Source organism: Cibotium barometz, chromosome 11 (genome assembly GCF_041138505.1).
Source record: "Cibotium barometz isolate CiBa-2024 chromosome 11, ASM4113850v1, whole genome shotgun sequence".
In the NCBI taxonomy this organism is placed as follows: domain Eukaryota; kingdom Viridiplantae; phylum Streptophyta; class Polypodiopsida; order Cyatheales; family Cibotiaceae; genus Cibotium; species Cibotium barometz.
The window spans coordinates 40,878,334-40,904,494 of NC_141056.1; the positions used below are offsets into that span (position 1 = coordinate 40,878,334).

The 26,161-nt window shown below is 39.3% G+C and overlaps 1 protein-coding gene across 1 annotated transcript; it reads left to right on the plus strand.

The window, feature by feature from the left end:
* The first annotated feature begins 221 nt into the window (after window positions 1-221).
* On the plus strand, window positions 222-2,360 carry LOC147634172 (uncharacterized). Its single transcript, XM_086805318.1, has one exon. It carries the CDS (start codon window positions 1,319-1,321, stop codon window positions 1,736-1,738), a length of 420 nt encoding a protein of 139 aa, XP_086661444.1. The 5' UTR covers window positions 222-1,318; the 3' UTR covers window positions 1,739-2,360.
* The last annotated feature ends 23,801 nt before the right edge of the window (window positions 2,361-26,161 follow it).

Sequence of the window (26,161 nt, forward strand, 5' to 3'; positions counted from 1 at the left end):
GCCCCCTACCTAGTAGGCCTTGGACAAATGTTAGTATACAAATTGTACAACAACTTCAATATATCAGGCCGGAGAGATATATACAATTGTACCAACTACTTCAATATGGGGCCAGGGAAAGAGTTGCAACTTGCAACAATGGTAAAGGCGCACACGCATTTAATGCTACGCGGTGAGTTGAAGTAATCAAACAATTTTAAAAAAGAGAATTCTTTGTTTCTTCATTTCAATCACAAACCCAGGGAGGGCGGTGTATTTTGTAGATCTGGTTGTCTTGAAGGGTACAGCGTTCATTCATATATTTTGAAAACCTAGCCAATGTGAAAATTATTTTCACCCGCATTGTGAAGGGTGTAATGGAATCCTCCAAATTTTTGAGGGCTGATCCTTCTTACGTTGTTATGATTACTTAAATCAATTATTATCAAAGCGCGAGCAGGTGAGCAACGGCCAAGGTGGATGGATGGATGATGGATCAGTGTTTTCACGGGAGGACAAGTGGGGCAAAGGCAATCCCCAAAAGTTGAGGCTTGTTGTAGTAATTATTTGGACAGAGTGTGGTAAGACCAGTTACCAAGATCAACAGCCGGACTTCAAAGAGGGAGGAGGGAGCGTACTCTCGAGAGAACCTAGGTAGGCTGAAGCTGGCGTTTAATGTGGGCGAGTCACTCACGTAAAGAGAGAGAGAGGCGGAGAGAGGACGGAGAGAGCCTAGAGGGGCTAAATTGTCAGCAGTGTTCGGGACCTCCTCTGTTGTCATCGTGACACAACATAGCTATGGCTAGGTAGTGTACCCCCGCCTTCTTCTACACGCTTGTCCCACTATGGCCCAGCCATACCAGCACTCCTCACCCAGCACCACCACCACCACCATTTACATTGCTTGCGATCTCTCTCTCCCTCGCTCTCTCTCTCTCTCTCACACACACACACACACGCACGCATGCACAATTGAGCGTTGAATCTCCACTTGCAATATAGGTAGGTGTTGCCACTCTTGCTCCCCTGCGCTCTCTCTCCCCTCCCCTCCCCTCACAAACCTTGCCGCCTCCTAACCCTTTCATCCTTCTCGCTTGATCTGATCCTCTCCTGCTAGTACAGTGCGCCACACTACCATAACATCCCACAATTCCTCTCTTGTCACAGCCTAGTCCCATGCCCGTTGCAAATCTTCCAGTCCCGCATGCTCCTGATCACCCCTGTTTAAGATCATCTACACCTCTGCCTCCGATTTTTGTCATGTCACGCTGTTTCACAACCAGGCACGCCCATCGGCCTTAAGCGCAGCTTCCAGTCTGTCAGAGCAACTGTTTCTCTAATGACCAAGACACCCAGCAAGTGCTTGTCGAGGGCCTTGCTACTCTTGTTGCTCTTGTTTGCTCAAGGCTCAGTCAACGCCATGAGAGCATCTCCCAAGCCTAAAACTGCAGCATCAGTAGCTGCAGAACAACAACAGACGCATCACCACCATCATCATCATCATCGAGGCGCTGCTGCTGCTTCAGGCAGTCCTTCTTTATATGAACACAAGGGTTTGCCAGGGGACAGCACGCCCACCAGCTATGGCGATTACCAGTCGTTGAATCCTGATGCAGTTCCTCACAGCGCCTGTGGTGTTTCGTTGTCGTCATCGTCAGATTGCAGCAGTCCCCCTCCAGAAGAATCTGGAGAGATAGATCCAAGGTATGGCGTGGAGAAGCGATTGGTGCCGACAGGTCCTAACCCCTTGCACAACTGATGCAACACATCACGTCGCGAGCGGTTGGGTGACTAGCAAGGCGATGTAAAGGAGCTTCTCGGGAAAAAGCGATTCTTTTGGGTGGTGGCGGAGCCCAGCCCAGCCCAACCCAGCCCAGCCAAGCCCACATGTGCCGACAGCCTCCAGCGGACGGCTGTAACGCCGTGCGTGGTGGTATCCGACAGCTACAGAACGGGAGATTAAAAAAAGGAGGGGGAGGGGTTACTTCTGCAGGAAGCTCCAGCGTGTCTGTGCGGCAAGGGGAATGGTATGGCAGCCGGTTCAAGGCTCAAGTCCATCTGCGCCATAGCTACCTCAGCCTTTTGCGCAGGCCGGAGAGTGACGCGTGGAGGGCCCCGTTGCAAGCCACTCTTTGCTTTTTAAAAAAAATTAAATTTCAACCCCTTCCACCTTTCAATGGTTATTTCAACTAGTGATTTAATTACCCACAATCGCGTAGAAGGTAAGCTACTCTTGCCTTAAAATATAAAGCCTTGTACCCTTGCTGGCTGGCTAATCCACCTTTCAAAGATTGTTGCAGCTTGCAACTAGTGAATTACTTACTTAGCTCAGGCCTAATTTTAAAACCGGTTTTGTTATGGTAATCATTATTTTCGGTTCACTGAGTTTCTCTAGCTTGTCGTGTTTAATTATTTTTGAAACAGTAAGCATGTGTGGCTAAACCTTCCTTTCTATGTAATTAAATATATTCGGTGTAGTTTGTTTTCAAAATATATATATGTATATATATCCCAAAAAGAATCCCCACAATGGATCTTAAATTATTTGCCAAGGAAGGGTACGGCAGCCTTCCAATGTCCTTTGAGGACCTTAATTAAGGTTTGTTAATTCCTTAAGTTGTGTTTGGATACCAACAAATGCTTTGAACGAAATGTATTTTAAAGCTTTAATGTTTATTTCAATAACGTTCTAGGCCTATAGTTTTCATGGAAGGAGTGCTTTTTTAAAACCCTTCCTTGGAAGACCAAGGGCCAAGGCTTGCTAGACTTGTGTGTTCACCAAATCAAACTCCATGAGGCTTCATCAGGAGCATTATTCCATTTCAAAATGTGAGCATATATAGTGAATAAGGACTCCTACTCCAAGCTAATGTCATGGTTTCACATTATGTGGTGAGACATTTAGGTGGTTGTGGGAATGCTACAAAGGTCCACTCAATTAATTCATTTTCTTCTTTTTTTTCACTCATTGAGATACTACCATATTTGGTCTAATGCATTAATTAATTAATGGGGCTCTTATGATCCCTATTAATTGATTAATGCATTAAGGTTTGAACCTTATACGTTTGCCCACCAACTGATGGGTGCGAGACGAGGGAGATAGAGGAGTCGAGCAAAGACGAGACAATTGAGACAAGAGAATCGAGAGAGACATTCAGATAGAAGGCCTCTCAGCGAGCAAGAGAGACAGAGTATGCTCTCTCTAGATGAGGGGCAGAACTTTCACCTCAAACCTTGGAGCCCTTCTACCAACTAATTAATTAATGTGAAACAAAATTTTGGTCCCATATTTGGGCCAGTTAACTAGGGTAGGGGGCATAAAGCATCACGAGATCTAAAAACAACACACACCAAAAGGAATGTTTTTAAAGGAGTGCATGTGTAAACTTTTTTAAGTGGTGTGAGTGAGTAAAGTGGCAATCTCAATAATGGGTGCACACCAGCTCCATAGGTCTAGTGGAGTGCAGAAGACTAGACCCATAGGTCGAGCCTATGGATCTGGTTTAAGTGGATTAGGATTAAAGTGTGGAGAGATTCTACCCAAGGTGGACATGAGTTGAGTGGGTACTTCCCAAAATAAAATAAATTTGTATTTTAGAATAGAAAATTTGGGATGAGTATCTTAGATCAGTAATCATAAATAAGGATAGAGAAGTTGTGTTCATAATTGAGGAGTCATGACATCTTGTTGAGCCTCTGGGACATGAGGGGGCATTTGAGCATAAAAAGGGCCCTGTAAGAATCCCTAATTTTAGGGAACTAAGACTAATTTTTTTGAGGTTTAAGGAGACAAAGTCATAATGAGGCCTACTTTTGGCCCTAAAAGTAGGGGATCTCTCTAGTTTTCCCTCTCTAGGATTTTCACTCTAGGATTCTCTTTCTAGCCACAAACTCTCCGAAACATCATCAATCTCATCCATATAGGAGCCCCAAAATTTTTTTTTCTTACAATTCAAAATAATTGTCCTAAAAAATAACTTTCAATCACATTTAATGCACTTTCATTGCGTTTTTGAAGTTCCCTCTAAATTCCATATCAACAGTCATTAAAAGACAATCTCGTTTATATGATACACTTTCATTGCGTTTTTGAAGTTCCCACAAATTCTAAATCAATAGTCATTAAAAGATAAGGAAAACTTACGTTTTTTTATTTTTTCACTTTTAAATGCATAAAACATAAAAAGTTTAATTTAATTTAAATTTTTGGATAGGCTAGCAATTTAAAATTTATATATTTATAGCAAACCCACCTAAAAATCGTTTTCTTCATTGATTACTATCACATCTTCTCTCTGTCCGACTCAACAACTAAAAGATTCTTTCTCTCTCTCTCTCTCTCTCTCTCTCTCTCTCTCTCTCTCTCTCTCAAGCCCTTCTCTCATTGTAGTAGGTCTCTCTTTCAAGCTTCTCTTTGGGATCCAAGCTACCTATCATCTTCCATTGTGTCTACTATGGCACTCACAGAAATAACAAACACCTCAAATTCATCACGAGTGAGGAAGGTAGACTTACATATTCGCATCTTAAATGAATATGCACCTATCAGAAAAGAACGTCTAAACGCACAGGAGAAGCAAGAAAGAAGACAGCAGGGTCATTGTAGTGTGGATCTTTGGGTTGATGGGTATTTATATATTAATGATCTTTCTTTAAATTTCTCTCCACCTTTCACAGACCTACCCTCATTCATTCATTTTGTTGGAGAGGGTGAGAATGGGCTCCTTGGATATTGCAAACACTTAAGTACATGTGATGCATGGAAGGTTCAATTTCTAAACTCACAAATTCATAGCTTGCAAGTCACTTTGAGTAGTGTGCAACAAGCTCTCGAAATTGCAGAGAATAATATTTTACAGCTACAGAGAAAGGGCAAAGAGAAAGAGGACCAAATCCTGAAGTTACAGGATACAATCTCACGTATGAAGAGCACACCCATGGGAGCCAAAGAGTGAAAGAGGACAATCAACAACATTCAGACACTTGCAATTGGTGGTGGTGCTCTCAAGCGAAGAATTCATGATGCAGCAAGGTTTGCTTTCTATTCATCTTTTTGGTTATAAGTTATTCTTATTAAAGTGTATCTATTGTTTGATTTTTTTCATTAACTGTTAATTCATTATATAATATTGCTACTATAAGTAATCTTTGTTAGTTCATTATAGGACCTTTCTTAAAGATGTGTGTGGTGATAATAGTCCTCAAGATATTGGAGATATGTTACGTAGTTGCGTGAGAAAACATGACATTCTTTCCATAGTTCAAGATCCATGCTACAAGAAGGTACAACAGATACTTGCAAATGAGATAATGAAAGATATAACTAACATTTTAGGCATTGAGGAAGTTCCAAATTCATGCGATGAAGTGGGCATAAGGATACCAGGCTCTCCATCAATTACTGCAAGATACACTTTGCAAACAAGGATTCACACGAAATATTTTTCCTACCCCCAAGAAGATTAAGATTAGCAAAAGAGGACATGCAATGAAGATGTGCAACGTAATATTGGAGAGTACTACTGCGTCAATGATGTGATGACCATTAGAGCTTGGGAAAAAAAGTGAGGCAACAATGGTAATATTGTGGTTCCTTACAACAACGAATTCAACAATATATTTGTTGATCTACAACGTCTTCAGAAAGTTATGATCTTATTCTATGGATTACCTCATAATTGTACATAACTTTTATATCTCTTGCAAACTAGTTGAAAAAGTCTATGAAAAATCAAAGCTTATTTAATTTTGTTTGTCATGCAAGGTAACAAAGTTCGCTTTGTGTTGAAAATGGATGAGTGTTAGATTGTGAAAGGAAAGAGGATAGAGCGAATAAGTATAACACTCATGAATGAGGCTATGACATATGCAAAAAGGTCAGAGTTATCATCTTTTCTCAATGAAGACATTGAGGGTAATACTAAGATCAACCAAACTCTTGATAGGGAGAGGATTAAATTGGTAACAAAAGAGAAGGTTTCACCATATTTTACATAGATAATTTAGGGCATGTCAACGCTGAGGTTCAAATAGAGAAAAGAAAATTTTAGTATAATTCTATGTGAGCATTTAAATAAATGATGTATACATATTCAAAAAAGGATCATCAGAAAAAGAAATATTCTTGTTAAATTTCATTATTTACGAATAGAATTATTTATAATTCTATTATGCCCAAGAAAGAATGAATTTTCATAATTTTTTATTGTTACCATTAGGATTGGAAATCACAGTTATTTTATCAGGTAATTAGGAGAAAAATCTTTAGGAAACAAATCTAGGATTAAATCCGAGTAATTAAGGGTTAGACCATGACTGCGTGAGAAAGGTGAGTCAGTAAGATGCTTGCCCATCTCTTGAATCAGAAATTAAACCAAGTCTTGTGACCATTCTCATTCCTTCAATACGAAGAATGGATAACCAGGCTGATTTAGAGAAGTTTTTCCTAAGACTTGAAATCGTTGTGATAAATAAGTTAGAAATTCATTGAAATTGATGGGTGGATCACCGAGATACAAGATTCGTGATTTTCATTAAGAAAGCCTGGGTTGAAAATAAGGGAGTCTCGTGAAACCAAACTCAATGGGAAATTCTTACTTGCATAGAAACTCTGTTTTTTTAAAGGATTATCTTATGCCAGAATACTATAGGGAGCATTTGGCTTATGGTTTGATCTAAGGAGAGTTATGTTGTAACAGCTGGTGGGGACACTTGAAAAATGCGAGATGTCCTCATCTCGCAAAGTGGAGGTAGTCCTTCAGCACAGTTGATCTTCTTTTTCCCAAGTGGCATCCTCTAAAGGATAGATTTGCCACTTGACCAAAAACTCTCTAAGGACTCTGTTCCTGAGAGCCTTCTCCCAAACATCAAGGATTTCTTTGGGTTGGAGTTCCATCTGGCGGCCTTGAGTCTGAGAAGTCAACTGTTCATTATCCAGCATATGACTTGGGCTGGGTACATACTTTTTAAGTTAACTCACATGGAACACATTATGGACCTTGAAATGGGGAGGTAGAAGAAGTTCATAAGCTAGATCTCCTACTTTCTTAGTAATAACGGTGTGCGGCCCACAGTATCTTGGAGACAGATTTTTATACTTCCCTAGAGATAAAGTACTTCTCTTGGGTCGTACATGAATGAAGACCATATCTGATTCTTCAAACATTCTCTCCGTTCTTTTCTTGTCTGCATACTGCTTTTGTCTGTCCTGGTGGGTAGCCTTAATATCTTTGCGGATTGCCTACATTTGCTGCTCCATATCATCAAGCATCTGTCTGGACATCTCGATCTTGATCAATGGGTCGGACCAAGTTAATGGTGTGAGGCAATCTTGTCCGTACAAAGCTTTGAATGGGCTCATCTCGATACTTCGATGATAAGAGGCATTATAAGCAAACTCCACTAGATGTAAGTAGCTTAGCCACTTCTTGGGTTCTCTGCAACAGCGTGATCAAAGAATATATTCAATTACTTGGTTTACTCTTTTAGTATGGCCATCTGTCTCCGGATGATAAGCTGTACTGAGATCTAAGGAAGTTCCCACTGCTTCGAATAATGTAGTCGAGAACCTTGATGTGAACTTAGAATCTCAATCACTCACTATTCTCTTAGGTAAGCCATGCAGCCTGAAAATCTCCTTGAGGAAGACTCTGGCAACATCCATTGCTGCGGAGTAGGTTTCTTTTATTGGAATCAGATGGCCAACCTTGGTTAATCTTTCAACTACCACAAAAATGGAGTTGTAACCTGATTGCACTGACGATAATCTAGTAACAAAATCCATACTGATACATTCCCACTTCATTCGTGGAATGTCTAAGGGATGGAGCTTTCATAGCATCTTAACCCTTTCTGCCTTGACTCTTTGACATGTTAAGCACTGACGTACATGATTGAGTACATCCCTTTTGAGTCCTGGCTAAAAGAAGCTTTTCTTTATAGACATATAGGTCTTTATGAACCCTGGATGTCCAGCTATCGGGCTATCATGGGCTTCTCTCAGAATTTTTCCCTTTGTTTCCTCATCATTAGGAATGCATAATCGATTATTGTAATACATGCATCCTTCATCCAATTTGTACCCAAGAACTCGACTCATTTCCTAAGGAGTCTTTCTTTCCTGCATCAATAGGGTAGCAATAGGGGCAAAGAATCTATCCTGCATGATCTTCTCTCTTGCTTCACTGATCAATGGATTTGACACCAATGTTATTGCAAGCAAGGAGGCTTTCCTACTGAGTGCATGATCTTCTCTCTTGCTTCAGTGATCAATGGATTTGACACCAATGTTATGGCAAGCAAGGAGGCTTTTCTACTGAGTGCATCAGCTACCACATTTTCTTTCCCTGGTCGGTACTTTATCTCAAAGTCAAATTCCTGCAGGGTTTGCATCCATCTTCTTCTTGTTAAATTCTATTATTTTCGAATAGAATTATTTATAATTATATTATGTCCAAGAATGAATGAATTTTCATAATTTTGGATTTTTACCATTACAATTGGAAATCATAGTTATTTTATTAGGTAAATAGAAGAAAAATCTTTAGGAAACAAATCTAGGATTAAATTCGAGTAATTCAGGATTAGACCATGACCGCATTCGTTGAAGTTGATGGGTGGATCACCGAGATATGAGATTCATGATTTTCATTGAGAAAGATTGGGTTGAAAATAAGGGAGTCTCGTGAGAAAAACTCAATGGGAAATTCTTACTTTCATAGAAACTCTGTTTTTTCAAAGGACTATCTTACGCCAGAATGTTGGATGGAGCATTTGGCTTATAGTTTGATCTAAGGAGAGTTATGTCGCAACAGTTGGCGGGGAGTCATCGAAGGACGTCTTTGCGGCAAAGCTTGCCAAGGTCTTGACCAGCCTCGGTATGGTTGAAAATGGTGCGCTTCAGGTATGATCGGAGAGGGCCGACGAAGCGGTCCCTAAGTGAAGTACTAGGGTATCTAAAGAGGATCCTAGAGGGTTCTGACCACGCGATGCACAGGCTCGCGGGCTGCTAGGATACCCATGCATATGTCCAGAAAGATAATCATGGATGGCAAGAGAATTATTTAAGTGAACTGTAAAACTATGAAATTGGATCTCGTTGGTTGACTAGCTGGTCTTCAATGGAGAGTCCGGATGAGACTTGTTGTAAAACAATGGAACTAGAAATAGAGAATCATGATGGAAACACTTTGGTTTTATTGTAATTTTATCTTGAAGATAGTTGAATTTTGTCTGGAAGATAGTTGGATTTGATAAAAGGCAATTTCATATTAGGTGCGTAAGTGGTGTATCTGTTTAATAAAATTGCATGAGTGCCAGCTAGGGGGCCTACGAACTCTTTTCCCTGGTACCCGGGACAAACACAACCTAATTTTTATAAAAAGGGATCCCACCAATAGAGTGGTTGGGCGGTTGGCTAACCCATGGACCGGCTGGATCGTTGGATTCCTATAACAAAATTCAATTAGGTTTAAGTTACGATACTTGAAGTAAGTCCCAGGAAGATTCTTATTCTATGGAAAAGAATCAACGGCTGTGCCTCGCTCTTAAGGGAAAAAAAGTGATGATTTCTATGAACCAAGTGCAAGTTCCTCGTTGATTCGGCCATGTGACCCACGGGTTCAGCGGTGGAATACAAAGGATAGATAAGGCCCTTGACTACGTTAGAAGATTTTCCTGGAGAATTGCCTATGCTTTCTGGGCGAGGAAAGTTTTTTCCGGGTTCGGTTTTGGAAGAACTGCCAGATTAGTCTCTTGTCCGGACCTTCATTGGCGAGGCCCCGAGTGGGAAGCTCTGCCCTACGTGCAAGGTTTCTACTTCTGCTACCAACACTCTAGAGTTCGATGCGCAGAGGGAGAAGGGGTCTCACACCTTATTGATTTATGTTGTTTAAATGAATTAATGTTAATCTCTTATACTTAAATGTAATGTTTTTGATTTATAAATCTCTCTTTTGAAAGAATACTCATTTATATGGCTAAACCCTTCTTGGAAGGATAGATCTTAGTTCTAATCTCATCTTCTTACCCCAAACTCTAGGCCTAACAAGCTAGAGATGAAGATTAAGCATTTTTATGATTTTAAATGTACTTAAAAATGAGGTTAATTCATTCAAGCTTGTTTTTATGTTAAGAAAATTCATATTTATTCATTTTAAGATAAAAGAGAGCTTAGGAAAATATTCATATGTTTATTTTCATATGGAAAGTGATATTTGGATATTTTAAAAAATAAACAAGATGCTTAGATGCAATTATGCTTATATTTATGCTTAGGTATATGCATAAAGATTTTTTATATTAAAAGAGGAAGTCTCGCCATATTTTTATGTAAATATGTTTATGCATAAAATTGAATAATGCGAAAAGAGAAATTTTCATCATATTCTATGCATAAATATTTTAATGCTAAAAGAAAGATTTTTGTTATATTTTTTGAATATACATTTATATTATGTATGCATAAATGTCTAAATGGTAAAAAGATGAGTTTTTGTTATATTTTAAATAGCTATATTCATGGTATGTATATACATGGGTATTTTTATTTATCAAAAGAGGAATTTTCATCGTATCTTAAATAGGAATATGCATAATAAATTTTGGTATCAAAAAGAGAATGTTTCATCATATTTCTATGTAGATAATTATGGTATGTTGATGCCTAGGTTCAAATGGAGAAAAGAATAATTAAGAATATTTCTATGTGAATATTTTAATAAAATGAGAATCATGTGTGTTTGTTTAATAATATTACATGAGTGCTGGCTAGGGGACCTGGGAACTCTTTTCCCTCCTAGTACCCGAGACAAACACAACCTAATTTTTATAAAAAGGGATCCCACCAATACAGTGTTTGGGCGGTTGGCTAACCCATGGGCTGATTGGGGTTAGGCTGGATCGGTGGATTCCTATAACAAAATTCAGTTAGGTTTAAGTTACGATACTTAAAGTAAGTCCCAGGAAGATTCTTGTTCTATGGGAAAGAATCAATGGTTGTGCCTCGCTTAAGGGGAAAACAGCGATGATTTCTATGAAGAACCAAGTGCATGTTCCTCCTTGACTCGGCCATGTGACCCACAGGCGGGCAGAATACAAAGGATAGATAAGGCCCTTGACTACGTTAGTAGAAGATTTTCCTAGAGGAATCGCCTATGCTTTCTGGGCAAGGGAAGTTTTTTTCGGGTTCGGTTTTGGAAGAACCGTCGGATTAGTCTCTTGTCCTGGACATTCGTGGCGAGGCCCCGAGTGGGAAGCTTTGCCCTACATGCAGGGTTGCTACTTCTGCTACGAGCACTCCAGAGTTCGATGCGCAGAGGGGGCAGAGGCCTCACCGCTCCTGGTATCAGAGCTTTGTTGAAAGCTCAAGAATCAAAGATGAATTTTGTCTAAATTTTATCATAGAAAGATGCATTCACATGCTGCTTCATTCAGATTAAGCTTCATTGATGAAGACTTTTAATTGATGAATTGGATTTTATAGATGGATGCCCCGTATTTATCTAGTATCCTCGATCTTACTCAAACTCAGGATATCACTGCTTTCACTTTTGAGCATATCCTCTCTTCCACTACGACTCAAACGAGCAGGGCAAGGCTCGCAAATCATTTTGAGGAGCTATATTTTCCAGACCCAGCTAAGAAACAACAGCATAAGTGGTTTGCAGCACAATATATCCACGCCTCTTGCAACCAGCGGCCAAATGCTGATGCAGAGCATCTCTTTATCCATGGTCCTATTGAGGCTAAAGGTGGTTTGTGGTGTTATACTTTATCACCCCACACCTCGAGATTTTAGGATTACTTGTCAACTTTTCAGACTTCATAGCCGTTTTATCCCGAGAAGTAAGATTGTAGCACCAATAGTGATAAGGGAACAGTTGTATCGTGGCATGTCCGTAGCCCAGTATCGCCGTCTCATGCGTATACCATTGAGGCATTGATTTTCTGGAGCCATGTTGCTCTATGTATATGTTGTAAACCTTATGTAAATAAAGAATGTTTTGTGAAAAATTTCTAGTTGTCTAAGTGATTTTGACTATCAGATATCGAGTTTAAAGAAATAAGATCTGTTTTCTCAGACGTATGTCATAGATCTCTAGTAAGAACGATTACCTTGTTTGAAGTAATAAACTCTAAACTTCTTAAGTCTTAGGGTCTCGAGACCAAGTCAAATAGAAATTTAACCACGTATCATTTTGGTAGAATCATGAGACGTGCGAATCGTGGCAGACAGGTAGATCCTCGTAGATGAGGAAGAGCTTGACCCTGATGTTCGCAAAGCTCTTCACAGATCTTAGCGAGGTCCCTTCAAAGGTGAAGGGGAACACCTAGGCAACGCTGTGGAAAAGTGGATCAAAGCCATGGAAGAATACTTCCATGTCACTGGATACAATGAGAAAAGTAAGGTTTCTCTTGCCAGGCTAAAGATTGTAGAAACAACTAGAGTAGCATGGAGAAACCACTGTGAGACAAACCGTTTAGATCTTGAAACACCCAAACGTGGGATGATCTCAAAGCATACCTCAGGAAGAGATTATGTCCTCCAGGCTTCCTAGAAACAAAGATGAATGAATTCCTGGAACTAACCCAGGGAAGCCGTACCACAGAAGAATATCACCATGCATTCACTCTTCTCCTCAAATACTCGCCACCACCACTGGATGAAGAACAGCTGAGGGCCAGGTTCATTTGGGAATGAATGAACCTTTGGATACCCTAGTAAAGAATGCTAAACCAGTTTTTATGGCCGAAGCAGTGCAGATGGCAAAGGATTTCACCAAGGCCTTTGTTGTCAAGGTCCTGCTGCCTAAAGCCAGCTCCGTCGTCCTTCAAAAGATTCCAAACTCCAGGGAGCAGTTCCAACTTTCCACCTCCTAAAGAGACATCAAGGTCCCAATCAAAACCAGGAGACATGAAGTTTCAGAATGGAAGGACAGCCTTTTCCTTTGGAGCACATTTTCTAGAACTCCGGCTCTTTCCAAGAAGGATGAGCTTTGAAGTGAGAACATGTGTTTTGGGGGATGTCAAGGTTTTGGACACCAGTTTAAGGATTTCCCAACTCCTTCTATGATAATGAGCCAAGGAAGCCAAGGTCCTAGGATGCCAAGACCGAATCCTTCATATCAACCTAATCAGGGTCCCTCTCGCCAAAATCAGGGCAACCCTAGAAGAGTTCTAGCTCAGCCTGCAGCCTCAATGCAAAGTAATCTCACAACTCCCTCCCAAAACTGGGGAAGCCAAAAAGAGAGAGTCCCGCCCCAGATAGCAGCAGCCAAAACAGTCACAATAGCTCATGCAGTGGAGGAAGAAAGAGGACAGATTTATGCTGCCATTGAACATGAAGGGCAGAATCATCAGTTCTCGGTCTTTCAAACTCTAGCAAAGTAAAAGGGTAAGCACTTTAAGCTTTTGATTGATTCAGGCAGTAGACATTCTTTTATTTCCCCTGGATGCTTGTGTAAGTTAGTCCTAGATCAAAAAACAGGGAAACCTATGCAAGTAGAATTGGCCAATGGGAAGATTCTTTTCACACACCATGAGACATACCATATTCAGTTTCATCTAGATGGGAATGCGACAGACTACTAGTTCAAAGTCTTACAATCTATGACGGAATCCTTGGAATGGATTGGCTCCATAAGAATCAGGCTGACATTCACTACCACCACGATGGAACCATCTCGTTCCTTGACCTTCATGGGAATCAAGTTCAAGGAACTGGAATTTTTGGATCCCCAGTTTAACAGTTATTCAAAGCTTCTAAATTGCTGAAGGGACTCAGAAAGAGGCAAACTGTCTATGTCGTTAAAATGAATCTAGTAGATAGAAAATGCAAGGTTAAGGAACTAGAATGGCTAAGTGAGTATGGTGATGTATTCCCAGAAGAGCTGTGATCCAGATGCCTCCGACTCATGAAGTAGATCATGAGTTACAGCTAACTCCTAGAGCTGAGCCAATAGCCCAGCGTGCATACAAGATGCCAGTTCCAGAAGCCATAGAACTAAAGGAGTAGTTAAGACAGCAAAACTAGAGCAAGGATTCATAAGACCCAGTGTTTCACCTTGGAGTGGGCATGTTCTCTTTCAGAAAAAGAAGGATTGAACGCTAAGACTTTATATTGATTACAAAGGATTAAATCAGTTATTAGTCAAAAATAAATATCCTATTCCTAGAATTGATGAACTTTTGGATCAGCTAAGTGGAACCCAAATGTTCACAAAGATAGATCTCACCAGATCAAAATTAAAGATCAAGATATCCCCAAGACAGCCATCAATACTCGATATGGGCATTATGAATTTATAGTCATGCCATTGGGACTGACAAATTCCCCAACAACATTTAATCGCCTCATGCAAGACATCCTCAGAGAATACTTGGATGAATTTGTTCTTGTCTTCTTTGATGACATCTTGGTATACTCCAAGAATGCAGTTGATCATGAAGATCATGTGCACAAAGTCCTGGAGATCCTAAGGAAGCAACAACTCTTTGCAAAGAAGAGCAAGACTTGCACTTTATTTGCTGACCATGTCGAACACTTGGGATTTATAGTATCTAAGGATGGGATTTATCCCTCACCCCACTAAAATACAAGCAATCGTGGATTGGACAGAGCCCAAGATAGTGAAAGAAGTCAGAGGATTCCTAGGATTAATCGGGTGGTGTAGAATCTTTATACCCAGGTATGCTCAAATAGCATCCCCTTTGACTAACTTTCTCAAGAAGAGCACCCTATTTCATTGGCCCGATATGTGTCAGAGTACTTTTGATAAGCTAAAGATAGCTTTAGTAACTAACCCCGTCGTCCTAAAATTGCCAGATTTTTCCTTACCCTTTGAGGTAGTGACAGATACTAGTGGTTTTGTCCTAGGAGGTGCACTTATGCAAGAAGGTCATACACTAGTCTATGAATCCGAAAAACTTAGAACGCATGAGAGGAATTATGATGTCCATGACTTGAGTTACTCTCAGTAGTTTATGCTCTAAAGTTGTGGAGACATTATCTCTTAGGACAGAGATTCACCTTGATGATAGATCATCAAAGTCCCAAGTTATGCATGCACATATATTTAAAATAATTATTTCAAAAAATTCCTCTTTTCTCCATTTAAATATTTATGCATAAATACTATAAAAGTATTTTAAAAAAATTAACAAAATCCTTCTTTTAGCATTAAAATGCTTATACATAGAATATGATGAGAATTCCTCTTTTTGCATTATCAAATTTATGCATAAATTTAACGTTAATTTTTAAAAGATTTTGCCATAGCTTTGCTGCATTTTCTAAGAATACTCAAAATTCTACTTCTAAATATTTATACATAATTTTGAAATATGGTGAGACTTTCTCTTTTTAAACTAAAAATTTATTATGCATACCTAAGCATAATTACATTTAAACCTCTTGATTATTCTTAAAAATATCCCATTATCATTACCATATAAAAATAATTAAAAAAATATTAGCATAAACTCTCTTTGAACTTAAAATGAAAAATTATGAATTTTCTAATCATAAAACAAGCTTGAATGAATTAATCCTTATTTTAATTAGAATAAAAATCATAAAAATGTTTAAGCCTAGAGTTTTGGTTAAGAAAATGAGATTAATACTAAGATCCATCCTTCTAAGAAGGATTCAACCATAAAGATGAGTAATCTTTCTAAAGGAGAGATTTACTAATCAAAAATATTATATTTAAGCATAAAAGATTTATAGTAATCCATTGAAACAATATGAATCACTAGATGCTTGGTTTTAAGAAAAAAAACATTAATTAAAATGCTTCCCAAGCATTAGAGACGTTGGGAAGAAGATTACCATTGAAAAAGATAGAAAAACATCATTGATTTAGGCTTACCCTTGGTTTTTGGCTTGATTCTGTAGAGAGAAGTGAAGTCCACACGAGAAAGCTTGGCCACCAAGATGTAGAGGGTAATCTCCAAGAGAGGATGAAGATTAGTGAAGCTCCAAGGCTTCCCAAAGAAGAGGCAAAATAGAGGGATAATAAAATTACACTAATTTGAAGATAATAATGGCATGTAAATACACAAAGATGAAAATACAAAGGAATGAGGGTGTAATTATAGGTGAAGGAGGCCACCAACCAAGTCCAACTCGGATCTAGAGGCTTCCAGCTTCAGTTTGATCCATTTTGGACAAGTTTTGGACCAGTTTGGTTCACTTTTTGATCTAGTTTGAAAGGGGAGAGAGGAGAGAGGAGAATATCTCATTTTTTTGAATTAAAAATGTGGAGTAATGATGTGAAATAGGTACCTACAGTAATCCATTTAAACAATATGAATCACTAGATGCTTGGTTTTAAGAAAAAAACCATTAATTAAAATGCTTCCCAAGCATTAGAGACGTTGGGAAGAAGATTACCATTGAAAAAGATCGAAAAACATCATTGATTTAGGCTTACCCTTGGTTTTTGGCTTGATTCTGTAGAGAGAAGTGAAGTCCACACGAGAAAGCTTGGCCACCAAAATGTAGAGGGTAATCTCCAAGAGAGGATGAAGATTAGTGAAGCTCCAAGGCTTCCCAAAGAAGAGGCAAAATAGAGGGATAATAAAATTACACTAATTTGAAGATAATAATGGCATGTAAATACACAAAGATGAAAATTCAAAGGAATGAGGGTCTAATTATATGTGAGGGAGGCCACCAACCAAGTCCAACTCCGATCTAGAGGCTTCCAGCTTCAGTTTGATCCATTTTGGACAAGTTTTGGACTAGTTTGGTTCACTTTTTGATCTAGTTTGAAAGGGGAGAGAGGATAGAGGAGAATATCTCATTTTTTTGAATTAAAAATGTGGAGTAATGATGTGAAATAGGTGCCTCCTTCATGAGCGCCCTCCCTCCTTATTGAGGTGTCAAAAACTCATTTTTTTACTAATAAACCTCATTTTTTTACTAATAAACCCAGTACTTAGTCAACTCTTCGTCTTATGTAAGAATTTACTCATTTTTGGGAGATTTTCTTTTATTCTTTGAATTTTTCTTATTGAAACACTTGGATTAATCCTATCGGCACTTTAGAACACTCTTTGGACCTTAATCAAATTTTTTTGAAAATGTGGACCTTTAGGCTAAGGTGTCTAATACACATATTCAATTAATTTCTAATGCATATTAGAAAACTCTTTTTGAACTTCAGTTTCGAGGGAATTCATCTTAAATAAAAGGAATAACTTTATACCCAAAAATATCTCAAAACTGTATTGTCTCTCTCTAGAATATTTTCTCTCTCTAGACCAAAAACAAGGAAAATAATGTTTTCTTGCATTCTGAAATAGGGGATGATCACAAGGGACTGAGAGGAGAGCTTATACATCTTTTAGGGATGAGGAGGAACCTTACATAAGGGCATGGTTTTAAGAAGAAATCATGGATTAAAATGATTCCCAAGCATGTAGAGAGATTGGTTACCAGTCAAGAAGAGAGTAAAACACCATTGTTTTAGGCTTACCCTTGGTTTTTTACTTGATTCTTTAGGGATAAGTCTCGTTGTGGAGGGTGGTCTCCTCTTCCCCAAACCCAGTGTATCTCAGCCCTTCTTCCATGGACTCTTCACTACTAGTTTCAGCAGTGGTCAAGTTTCTTAAAACACTTAGGTGTGTGCTTGTGGAATGTCCTGACCCCACACTTCTTTGATAGGAAGATCCTGGATGATTCGCTACACTATCGCTCGGCTAAGATCGTCTCTGATGTGTTTTCCAGATCTTAAGTGCATGTATGTACGATTTGATAAGCTATTTGTCAACCCAATTTGATTTTGCTTTTGATTCTATCGCTCTGTTTTAGAAGCCGTGAAACTGCAGAGAATGGTTCACGGCGTGAAACTGCAGGAAATGGTTCACGACGTGAACATTATCTTGCACTTTCACGTGCTCAAAATTTTTTGCCTTTTGAGTTAGATCCCCTCTTTTTTGATATAGGTTGTTCTCCTTAACTAACCCTTGTGGCCTTGGACTGTCTAATCGTTGGGTTTGGCCAACCCGTGAATCTGCAGAGTGTTTCACGTCGTGAACACGAAAGTGTTTCACGCTGTGAACAATTTCAAAAGGGTTCACGTCGTGAACTAGGAAGGGTTTCACGGCATGAACAGCTTCAAAATGTTTCACATCGTGAACTCTTTAACTGAACTTTCACGTGCTTAAAAATTTCAACAGACTTCGTGGTGTCAGAGGCATCAGGATAAGGTTTTCTATTTTTAGAAAGGAAATCCTATGATTTTCGGCATTAATTGTGGCACTAATTTTGTGAGAAATTTTACGGCATGAAATTGCAGGAAATGGTTCACGGCGTGAATGGTTTTTCTGCAATTTCACGTGGAGCTTCCTACGTCGAAAGTTTGTGATTTTGGGTGCGTAATACTTATCCAATTGATACCAAATAGATTGTGCCACTCCTAAGGAATGAAATGCAAGTTCTTGGCACAATCAATGGTCTCTTATGTTTTTGATTTTTTATGAATTTTTGGAAAAGGAAAGAAAACCAAATACCAACCTGCTCATTCACGTTGGTGTTTTCAATGATGCGAATATCAAAATCAACAAGAACAAACAGTGAAACCCTCTCTTAAAACCACTCCACCACAAACATACACAACATCACAACCAATTTCTCACATTTTTTTCCTACCATACACATCTTATCCATTCATTTTCCACACAATGCACTACCAGAATGTAAGAGCAATAATGAATCCTATGCAATGGGAGCTGAAACTCCAAGAGATTGGAAGAAACAAAGGTGTTTTCCTAGCAGCGGTGCCAAAAATGTTATGGGCTACCACACCTCCAAGAGGGAAGTCTACACATTCACCTAAGGGATGAGCAATAGATCACAACTGTCATAGGGTACTTACCAATGCTTCGAACTTGAGTCCCTTGAGGCCTCCAAGCTCACCTGTTAAGCTCCACCTCCACGCTGTCACCGCAGAGTCACTCACACCGTCGCATAAGGCAATCACTCTCTCTCTCACTCTCTCACACAAGCATGAAAGAGGCACAATGCTAGAATGCTCTCACATCTTCAATCTCTCTCAAGACACAAGGGAGATCTCTCTATAGCACAAAGGGGATTGTGTATTTTCATTATGAGAAAATGCCTTATATACATTTGGCCCTCATTCACACTTAGGCACCCAAAACTCACTTACTAGGCCTTGGGTGGCCAATATCTCATAAAGTTTAACTTTTATAGTGCCGTTTCATTATGAGAAAATGCCTTATATACATTTGGCCCTCATTCACACTTAGGCACCCAAAACTCACTTACTAGGCCTTGGGTGGCCAATATCTCATAAAGTTTAACTTTTATAGTACCGTTTCATGACACTTATTAATGTCCTCAATTGAGGATCATGTTTGTTAATCCAAAATGGGATTAATAAACTATCCTTGGCTTTATGCAATTTTTGGTGTATTCATGCTTGTAAATTTATTGTAATCATCATTAATCACCAAATTGGAGTTGTAAAAGAGTAGACACTGCACTGCCCTTGAATCTTGAATTGGATCAAGAGGTAAGACTCCCTTTGCATCATCATGAGCATTGCACAAGAAGTAGCTAAATTCAACGGGGAGCACACAACATGGCAAACAAAAACCATGTATTTGATCATGAGGAAGAATCTATGGGGGCTAGTTGAGGGAAGAGATGAATGTCCAGAGAAGAGAATGGGAAGGATGAGTGGAAGAGCATAAATGAAAAAGAGTTAGGACTCATTTCACTTAGCCTAAATGATGAAATCATTCACCACATTGTGGAGATACAACAAGCTAAAGATGCATGGGATGAACTTAACAAATTATTTGGCACTCAAGCAAAGAATTCAAAGATAAATCTATTAATGCAATTTTACAAACTTGACATGAAGGAAAGTGAACCTCTAGCCACACACTTGAACAAATATAAAAGCATCAAACAACAACTTGCAGCCATTGGAAAGAAAGTAGAAGATGATGAGGCACTAGCAGCACTTCTAAAGAGTGTGGACAAGGGAGAGTATGAGAATATTGTGGAAACCTTAAAGAATGTACCAGATTTGAAGTTGCATGAGATAGAAGGAGCTCTACTAGAGTAAGAGTACAAGGTCAAAGAGAATCAAGGATTGGATCCAACAACTGGAGAGGAGAAAGCATTCTACACTCGAGGAGGCCTCGCACAAGGATGAGGATGAGGAAGAGACAGGGGAGGAGGAAGGACCTTCACTTTTCATAACTGTGGGAAGCCAGGACACATGGCTAGAGACTGCTACATCAAACCAAATGAAGAAGGATCGGCATCGAAAAACTTCATGGAGACTCCTTTAAGTAAGAGGAGTCAGAACATCATTTTTGAGAGAGAAAGAGAGAGAAACCCCACAACGCAATGTAACCTGCCATAATAGAGTAAAACCACCTCTGAGCCATCGATGATCTAGGCCATGTGGTAGATGTATGTGTGAGTTAAAGTTACGGGCACTTATAGTAGCCTTGGACAAATAGAGAGAGAGTGTTAAGGACTATGAGTTAGGGACTTGAGGCACTGGTTTGCGGGCTATCAAGTAAGAGGGAAACTTGGTATAGGGTCCAGGTGTGCTAGAATTATTCACTTAAGGGGAGGTGTTGAAATATGCAATTGAATGGGGGAGGAACAAGCCCTTAGCTAGAGATTGTAAAAGAGAGTCCGTAATTGAGTGGGTGGCAGTGAAAAGGTGAGAAGAATCTACTAGAAGAGAGAATCAAGGATAGCATGAGTGAATATAGGGGTGTGGAAATATTCTAGCAAAAGGTGCCCCTAGATGTAGGGGAGGTGGCACAAATCGAGGAGAAATTAGTGGGGAGAGTGGGTGCTTGGCACCTTGTGGATGTAAAAAGCTATAAATTGAGGCATTGGCCTAATGAGAATTTGTTGGTTTTTGAGTATCCATGCCTACATTATTTTATTAGATTAATTTTACACTAATCTTATTTTAATCACTCTCTAATTGCTTGCTAATCATGTTGATTCTTGCATTTGATCCACCATAGTCCATCACATTGCTACAAATTCAACTTTCTCCTAGGTGCCATGAGAACTTGATTATACCCACTAAACCCATCTAGGAATGAGTACATTTTACGCCTCGCTTTGACATCCAACACTACATCCGTAAATGGAAATAGGAATGGGTCTGTAACAGTCACAGCATTCAACTTTCTATAATCTATGCATACCCATAACTTCTAGTTCTTCTTCGAAACTATCACTATGGGTGACAACTAGCTTGCTCAATCAATAGGTAAATAAATGTAACCTTAAGAAACTTATCCAGTTCCTCCTTAACCCTCTTGGTATAGTTTGGATTCATTCGATAGCATTGACATTAGACTGGAATAGCATCTTACTGCTGTAGATTGATTATGCGCTGATAAAACTGGGGATCAATGCCCTCAGATCCGTATAATTCTAGGAAAACACGTATGCAAAGGAAACTAGTAACTTATACAGTTCCAATTGGAAATAAGCATCCAAGGAGGGCGGTACTTGTCCAGGATGAATACCACATCCACTTCAAATAAACTAACCAAATCCAAATTTTGACAGAGATACTCCTCTTCCTTATCTAGGTCGAGATATTCCATCATGTTAATATCTTCCAGCACTTGAGGTCGGATTGGTGTTTCCACTTTCTTCCGGGCCATAACTGACAACTTCAACTTCTTTCTGCCCTTCCAAACTGTAATCACATTAGAATGCCAATCTTGCTTAACTTGAGCCTGTCGAAGCCATGGTCGACCCAACAACATCGCGTATGCTCCCTTTCCCTTGATATCTGCCATCTGTAACACCACCACCACCACCACTAGGAATGAAAATTTGGAAACCTCCATGGTTAATCCCCAAATCAGCCCTACGATGATCGGCCATGTCTTGACTGCAAATGGTGTGGGCTCCAAGTTAGTCCGCCGACCAAGATTTCAACACATCGCATTTGACAGAATATTGACTCCCGATCCTCTGTCCAATAGAACACCAGCAATACTCTAGTGTCACCTTGATCACTGGAACTACCTCATCCATCACCGGAGCCACCATAGTGAGAATCACTAGTAACTTCCTCTTTAGTGTAACACACTTACATCCCTGACAAAGTCTGCTCCTTGTCTGCTGTGACACCACCATCCCCGCCCATAAGCTATCGAAATAGTTGCTGGAAGTTAGGCACCAACATGCGTAACTATTCTAGTGACATGTGAATAGGCTGCCCTTTCAGGTCCGTATACAAATCATTATAGCTCAATATTATCCTTGTTATCTCTTGGCTCAGTTTCCTGTTCGGAACCCCTTGTGGCCTCACCCCTTCAGATGGCCCATCCAAACGAGCCGAAGTCCCAATGATCTGCCTAGAAGGCACATAATTCTTCTTCTCTTTGATCCATTCCGTGACTTCAGCTCGAACATTATCCTATTCCTACCAATCCATGATTGGTTGCTTCCCTTTCCTTCCCGAAGCCACACTGTCTGCTGCGAGCTGCATGGGCGATATCCCTTTGGATCTAGCAATAGCCACACCACCAAAGTTTCCACGGTTAGCTGCTTCCCTTCCATCCTTTCTTGCTCTTCCAGAGCCACAATCTTCACACATTCACCGTGGGTTTCTTGTTGGAGGAGGAAGCCTCACCTTTTCCCTGGTTCCGCTCCTTTTTTGCCTTGTGCCACTTCCAGAGAGAGCTCGCAATCTATTTTGTGATGCTCAGGGGAGTCATAGTAGTAACAAACAAATTTCTATTTTGCCATCTATCCCTCTGGCGCTTTGGTTTGTGCATGGCCAGAAAGAACGGTACACCGGCTCTGATTGAGCCACAGGCATCAGCGATGTCAACTGAACCATTGCAATTGTTGTTGGTCGGTGCCCCAACTGTCGTTCAAAGCAATGTTAACCACAATGGTTAACATTACTCCTACCAATTTTTATCAAAGAGTGTTACACTTCATATAATTTGTTTTTTATTTAAAACCGTACTAAGCATTTCATGTAAAAAGATATGGGATGACCAAGCTTACAATGTGTAATGCCGGTCATGAGCTACAAAACCTAGGTGTACATAGAGCTAGAGAACCAATTTTGGGTCCCCAATTATTGATGGGCGGCCCATGTATATAAGTGAGTTAATGAAATATGAAAATGATACAATTCCATTATCCTATTTGAGTTTTGTTTTTCCTCTCTCTTTCTCTCTTGTATGGTTATGGTGGTGAGCTTGTGTGTTGATGCATGCTTTCTTGATTGCTTGTGAGTGTGTGCTTGTAGGTGATGCTATCTTTCTTCTCTACCCCCCTCTCCCTTCCACCTTGCACATATGAAGGCATTGAGATTGGAGCTAATTTTTCCATAGCTCGTTCTCTCATTACTCTCTACATAGCTTATGGAAAGCTTCACTTGGGTATCACAAGTGGTGTTGGAGTGAGCCCCTTAGCGGCTTCACATCGAGGAGTTAACCCTGTTAGGGTTGGCTAAGTGCATGTTCCCAACCCAACCCTTGCATCTTTTCATCTTATCTCTTCTCTTCTTTTCTTTTTCTCTCATGTAAGGAGAATGTTCATTTAGGTGAACATCTTTGGCACTGCCCGTCCCACCGTTGCCGGGGATAGCACTTAGCTTAGGATCAGAAAAGAATAAATTGGCCCATATCTCCAAACTTATTACTAAGTTTGATGTGTCAGAGAATCCCATACCTTATCTAGAGATGTTTAACCAGAACTATGAAGCATTCGGCCATGTGGAAGATCAGGCTAAGGTGAGTGCATTTGGCCTCACCCTCGATGGAAAAGAGAGATAGTGGGTTCGATCACTAAAAAAAGAAAACAAGGCTAATTTTGATGCCTTGAAAGAGGCTTTCAAAGTAGGGTATTTGAGACATAGAATTCAATGGTGTGAGACCCCTCTGCCCCCTCCGCGCACCAGATTCCCAGATGCTAGCAGCGAAAGTAGCTTCCTCTTAAGCGGGGCAGGGTTTTCCACTCGGGGCCTCACCCTCGAATGTCCGGACTCACAAGACTAATCTGAAGGTCATTCCGAAACCAAAACCGGGAAAATTTTCTTTGCTCGAAAAACAGGGACAATTCCACCTTTTTGATTTTCTTAACGAATTTTCTAACGGGGTCAGAGACTAAACTATCCTTCACCTGATAAAACCAGATAGAAGGAAAACTATCATTGACTTAGTCTAAAGAAATCAACGCTTTTTTCCTAATCGAAATCAGGCACAACTGTTGATCTAATCATTGAGAAAATCAACACTTTTTTCCTTAGGCGAAAGTCAGGCACAACCATTGATCTACTCATTTGAGAAATTCTTCAGGTTTATTTAACTACTCGAATTCTAAGCGTATTCCTATTATTTTAATTTCATTATTAAAACTCTAATAATTCCAGCCTAACCCCATCCGGTCCATGGGTTAGCCACCACCCAACTACTAGAATCGGTAGAACCAGACAATTACTCACCCACCCATAATTGAATGCCTTTCTTAACTTTTGCTTTTTCGAATACAAATATGCACACACTCCTCTTTAAAACTTTAACATATAAAATCATCCATTGATAAACAATTATTGGTTACAGATGTCATAACTAAAAGATTCCATCCAGCCCCTTGTTTCTCAAAAAAACAGTATCACTCTGGACTCTCCGTTGAGACAAACTGGTGAGCAACGAGATCCAGTAACAGATTACAATAATCATTTCGTCCATCATATATATATCACTCTGGACTCTCCGTTGAGACCAACTGGTCAGCCACCAACGAGATCCAGTAACATATTACAATAATCATTTTATCCATCATACATATATCACTCTGGACTCTCCATTGAGACCAACCGGTCAGCAAACGAGATCTAGTAACAGATTACAATAATCATTTCGTCCATCATACATATCTTCCCCACGACATATGCATGGATATCATAGGCAATGCGAGCCCGTGCATCTCCCAGTCAGAACCCCCTAGGATCCTTCTTCTTAGGTGTCCTGGCACTTCACTCAGGGACCGCTTCGTCGGCCCTCGCCCATCATATCGGAAGCGCATCATTTTTCAACCATACCGAGGCTGGTCAACCTTTGCCACATTAACTGTCCTTTGAATACTCCCCGCCAGCTGTTGCAACCAAACTTTCCTTAAAAAAACATATACCAAATGCTCCCTCTAGCATTCTGGCGCAATACAGTCCTTTAAGAGAACAAGGTTTCTATGCAAGTTTTCAGTTTGATTTTCTTTTTAATACAAGGAGTATTTCTTGAATCAGTATCCCCAAAACTTCATGATCGGAATTCTAAATTTCATACCAGAATTCCTCGAATTCTATAACCTTGATCCACAGATCAATTCGAAGGGTCTCAAACTTAGTTTCAGATTTGGCGGGAGTTTTGAGTGTATTTTTTGAAACTGGTCACACCTCTTTCCTCGAAACTGACGAAAGAGTTTGGACTTGGTCATAGTCTGTTTGGTCATAGTCTGATTCAAGGTTTGAGTCAGATAAGATTTTTTGTGAACTATCTTTCTCGAAAAGGTTTGATAATTTAGTTACTATTTTACTAAATTTCTTTCTTTGAATATTCACTTTACTGATTTCTAAATTAGTTACGAACTCCAATGATGAATAAATTAATCATTTATCTGAATATTTCGATCGCCATAGATTTCTTGAATTTTCTTTTTACAATCCGTGTGAATATAAAACGATACAAAATTTCTCTCTTAGAGTATTTAATTATTCATTTATCAAATACTCATAGAATTTAAACATGGAGTTTAAGAGAATTCTAATTTTGATATAAAAATTCTTTATCCATCTATTTATCTATAAAAATCAACTTCAATAGAAATAACACTTTTATTAAAAAAATCCTTTTATGCATAAAATCAAATTTAATAGGAATAACACTTTTATAATTAAAAAATTCCATTATGCATCTTTCTATGCATAGAAATCAATTTTAATAAGAATAACACTTTTATAATTTAAACAAAATCCATTATGAATCTTTCTATGCATAGAAATCAAATTTAATAGGAATAACACTGTTATAATTAAAAAAATTTATTATGCATCTTTCTATGCATAGAAATCAATTTAAATAAGAATAACACTTTTATGATAAAAAATTCCATTATGCATCTTTCTATGCATAG

Excerpts from the sequence above, each read along its gene's own strand:
- LOC147634172 (XM_086805318.1), top strand. The coding sequence starts at position 1,319 with ATGACCAAGACACCCAGCAAGTGCTTGTCGAGGGCCTTGCTACTCTTG.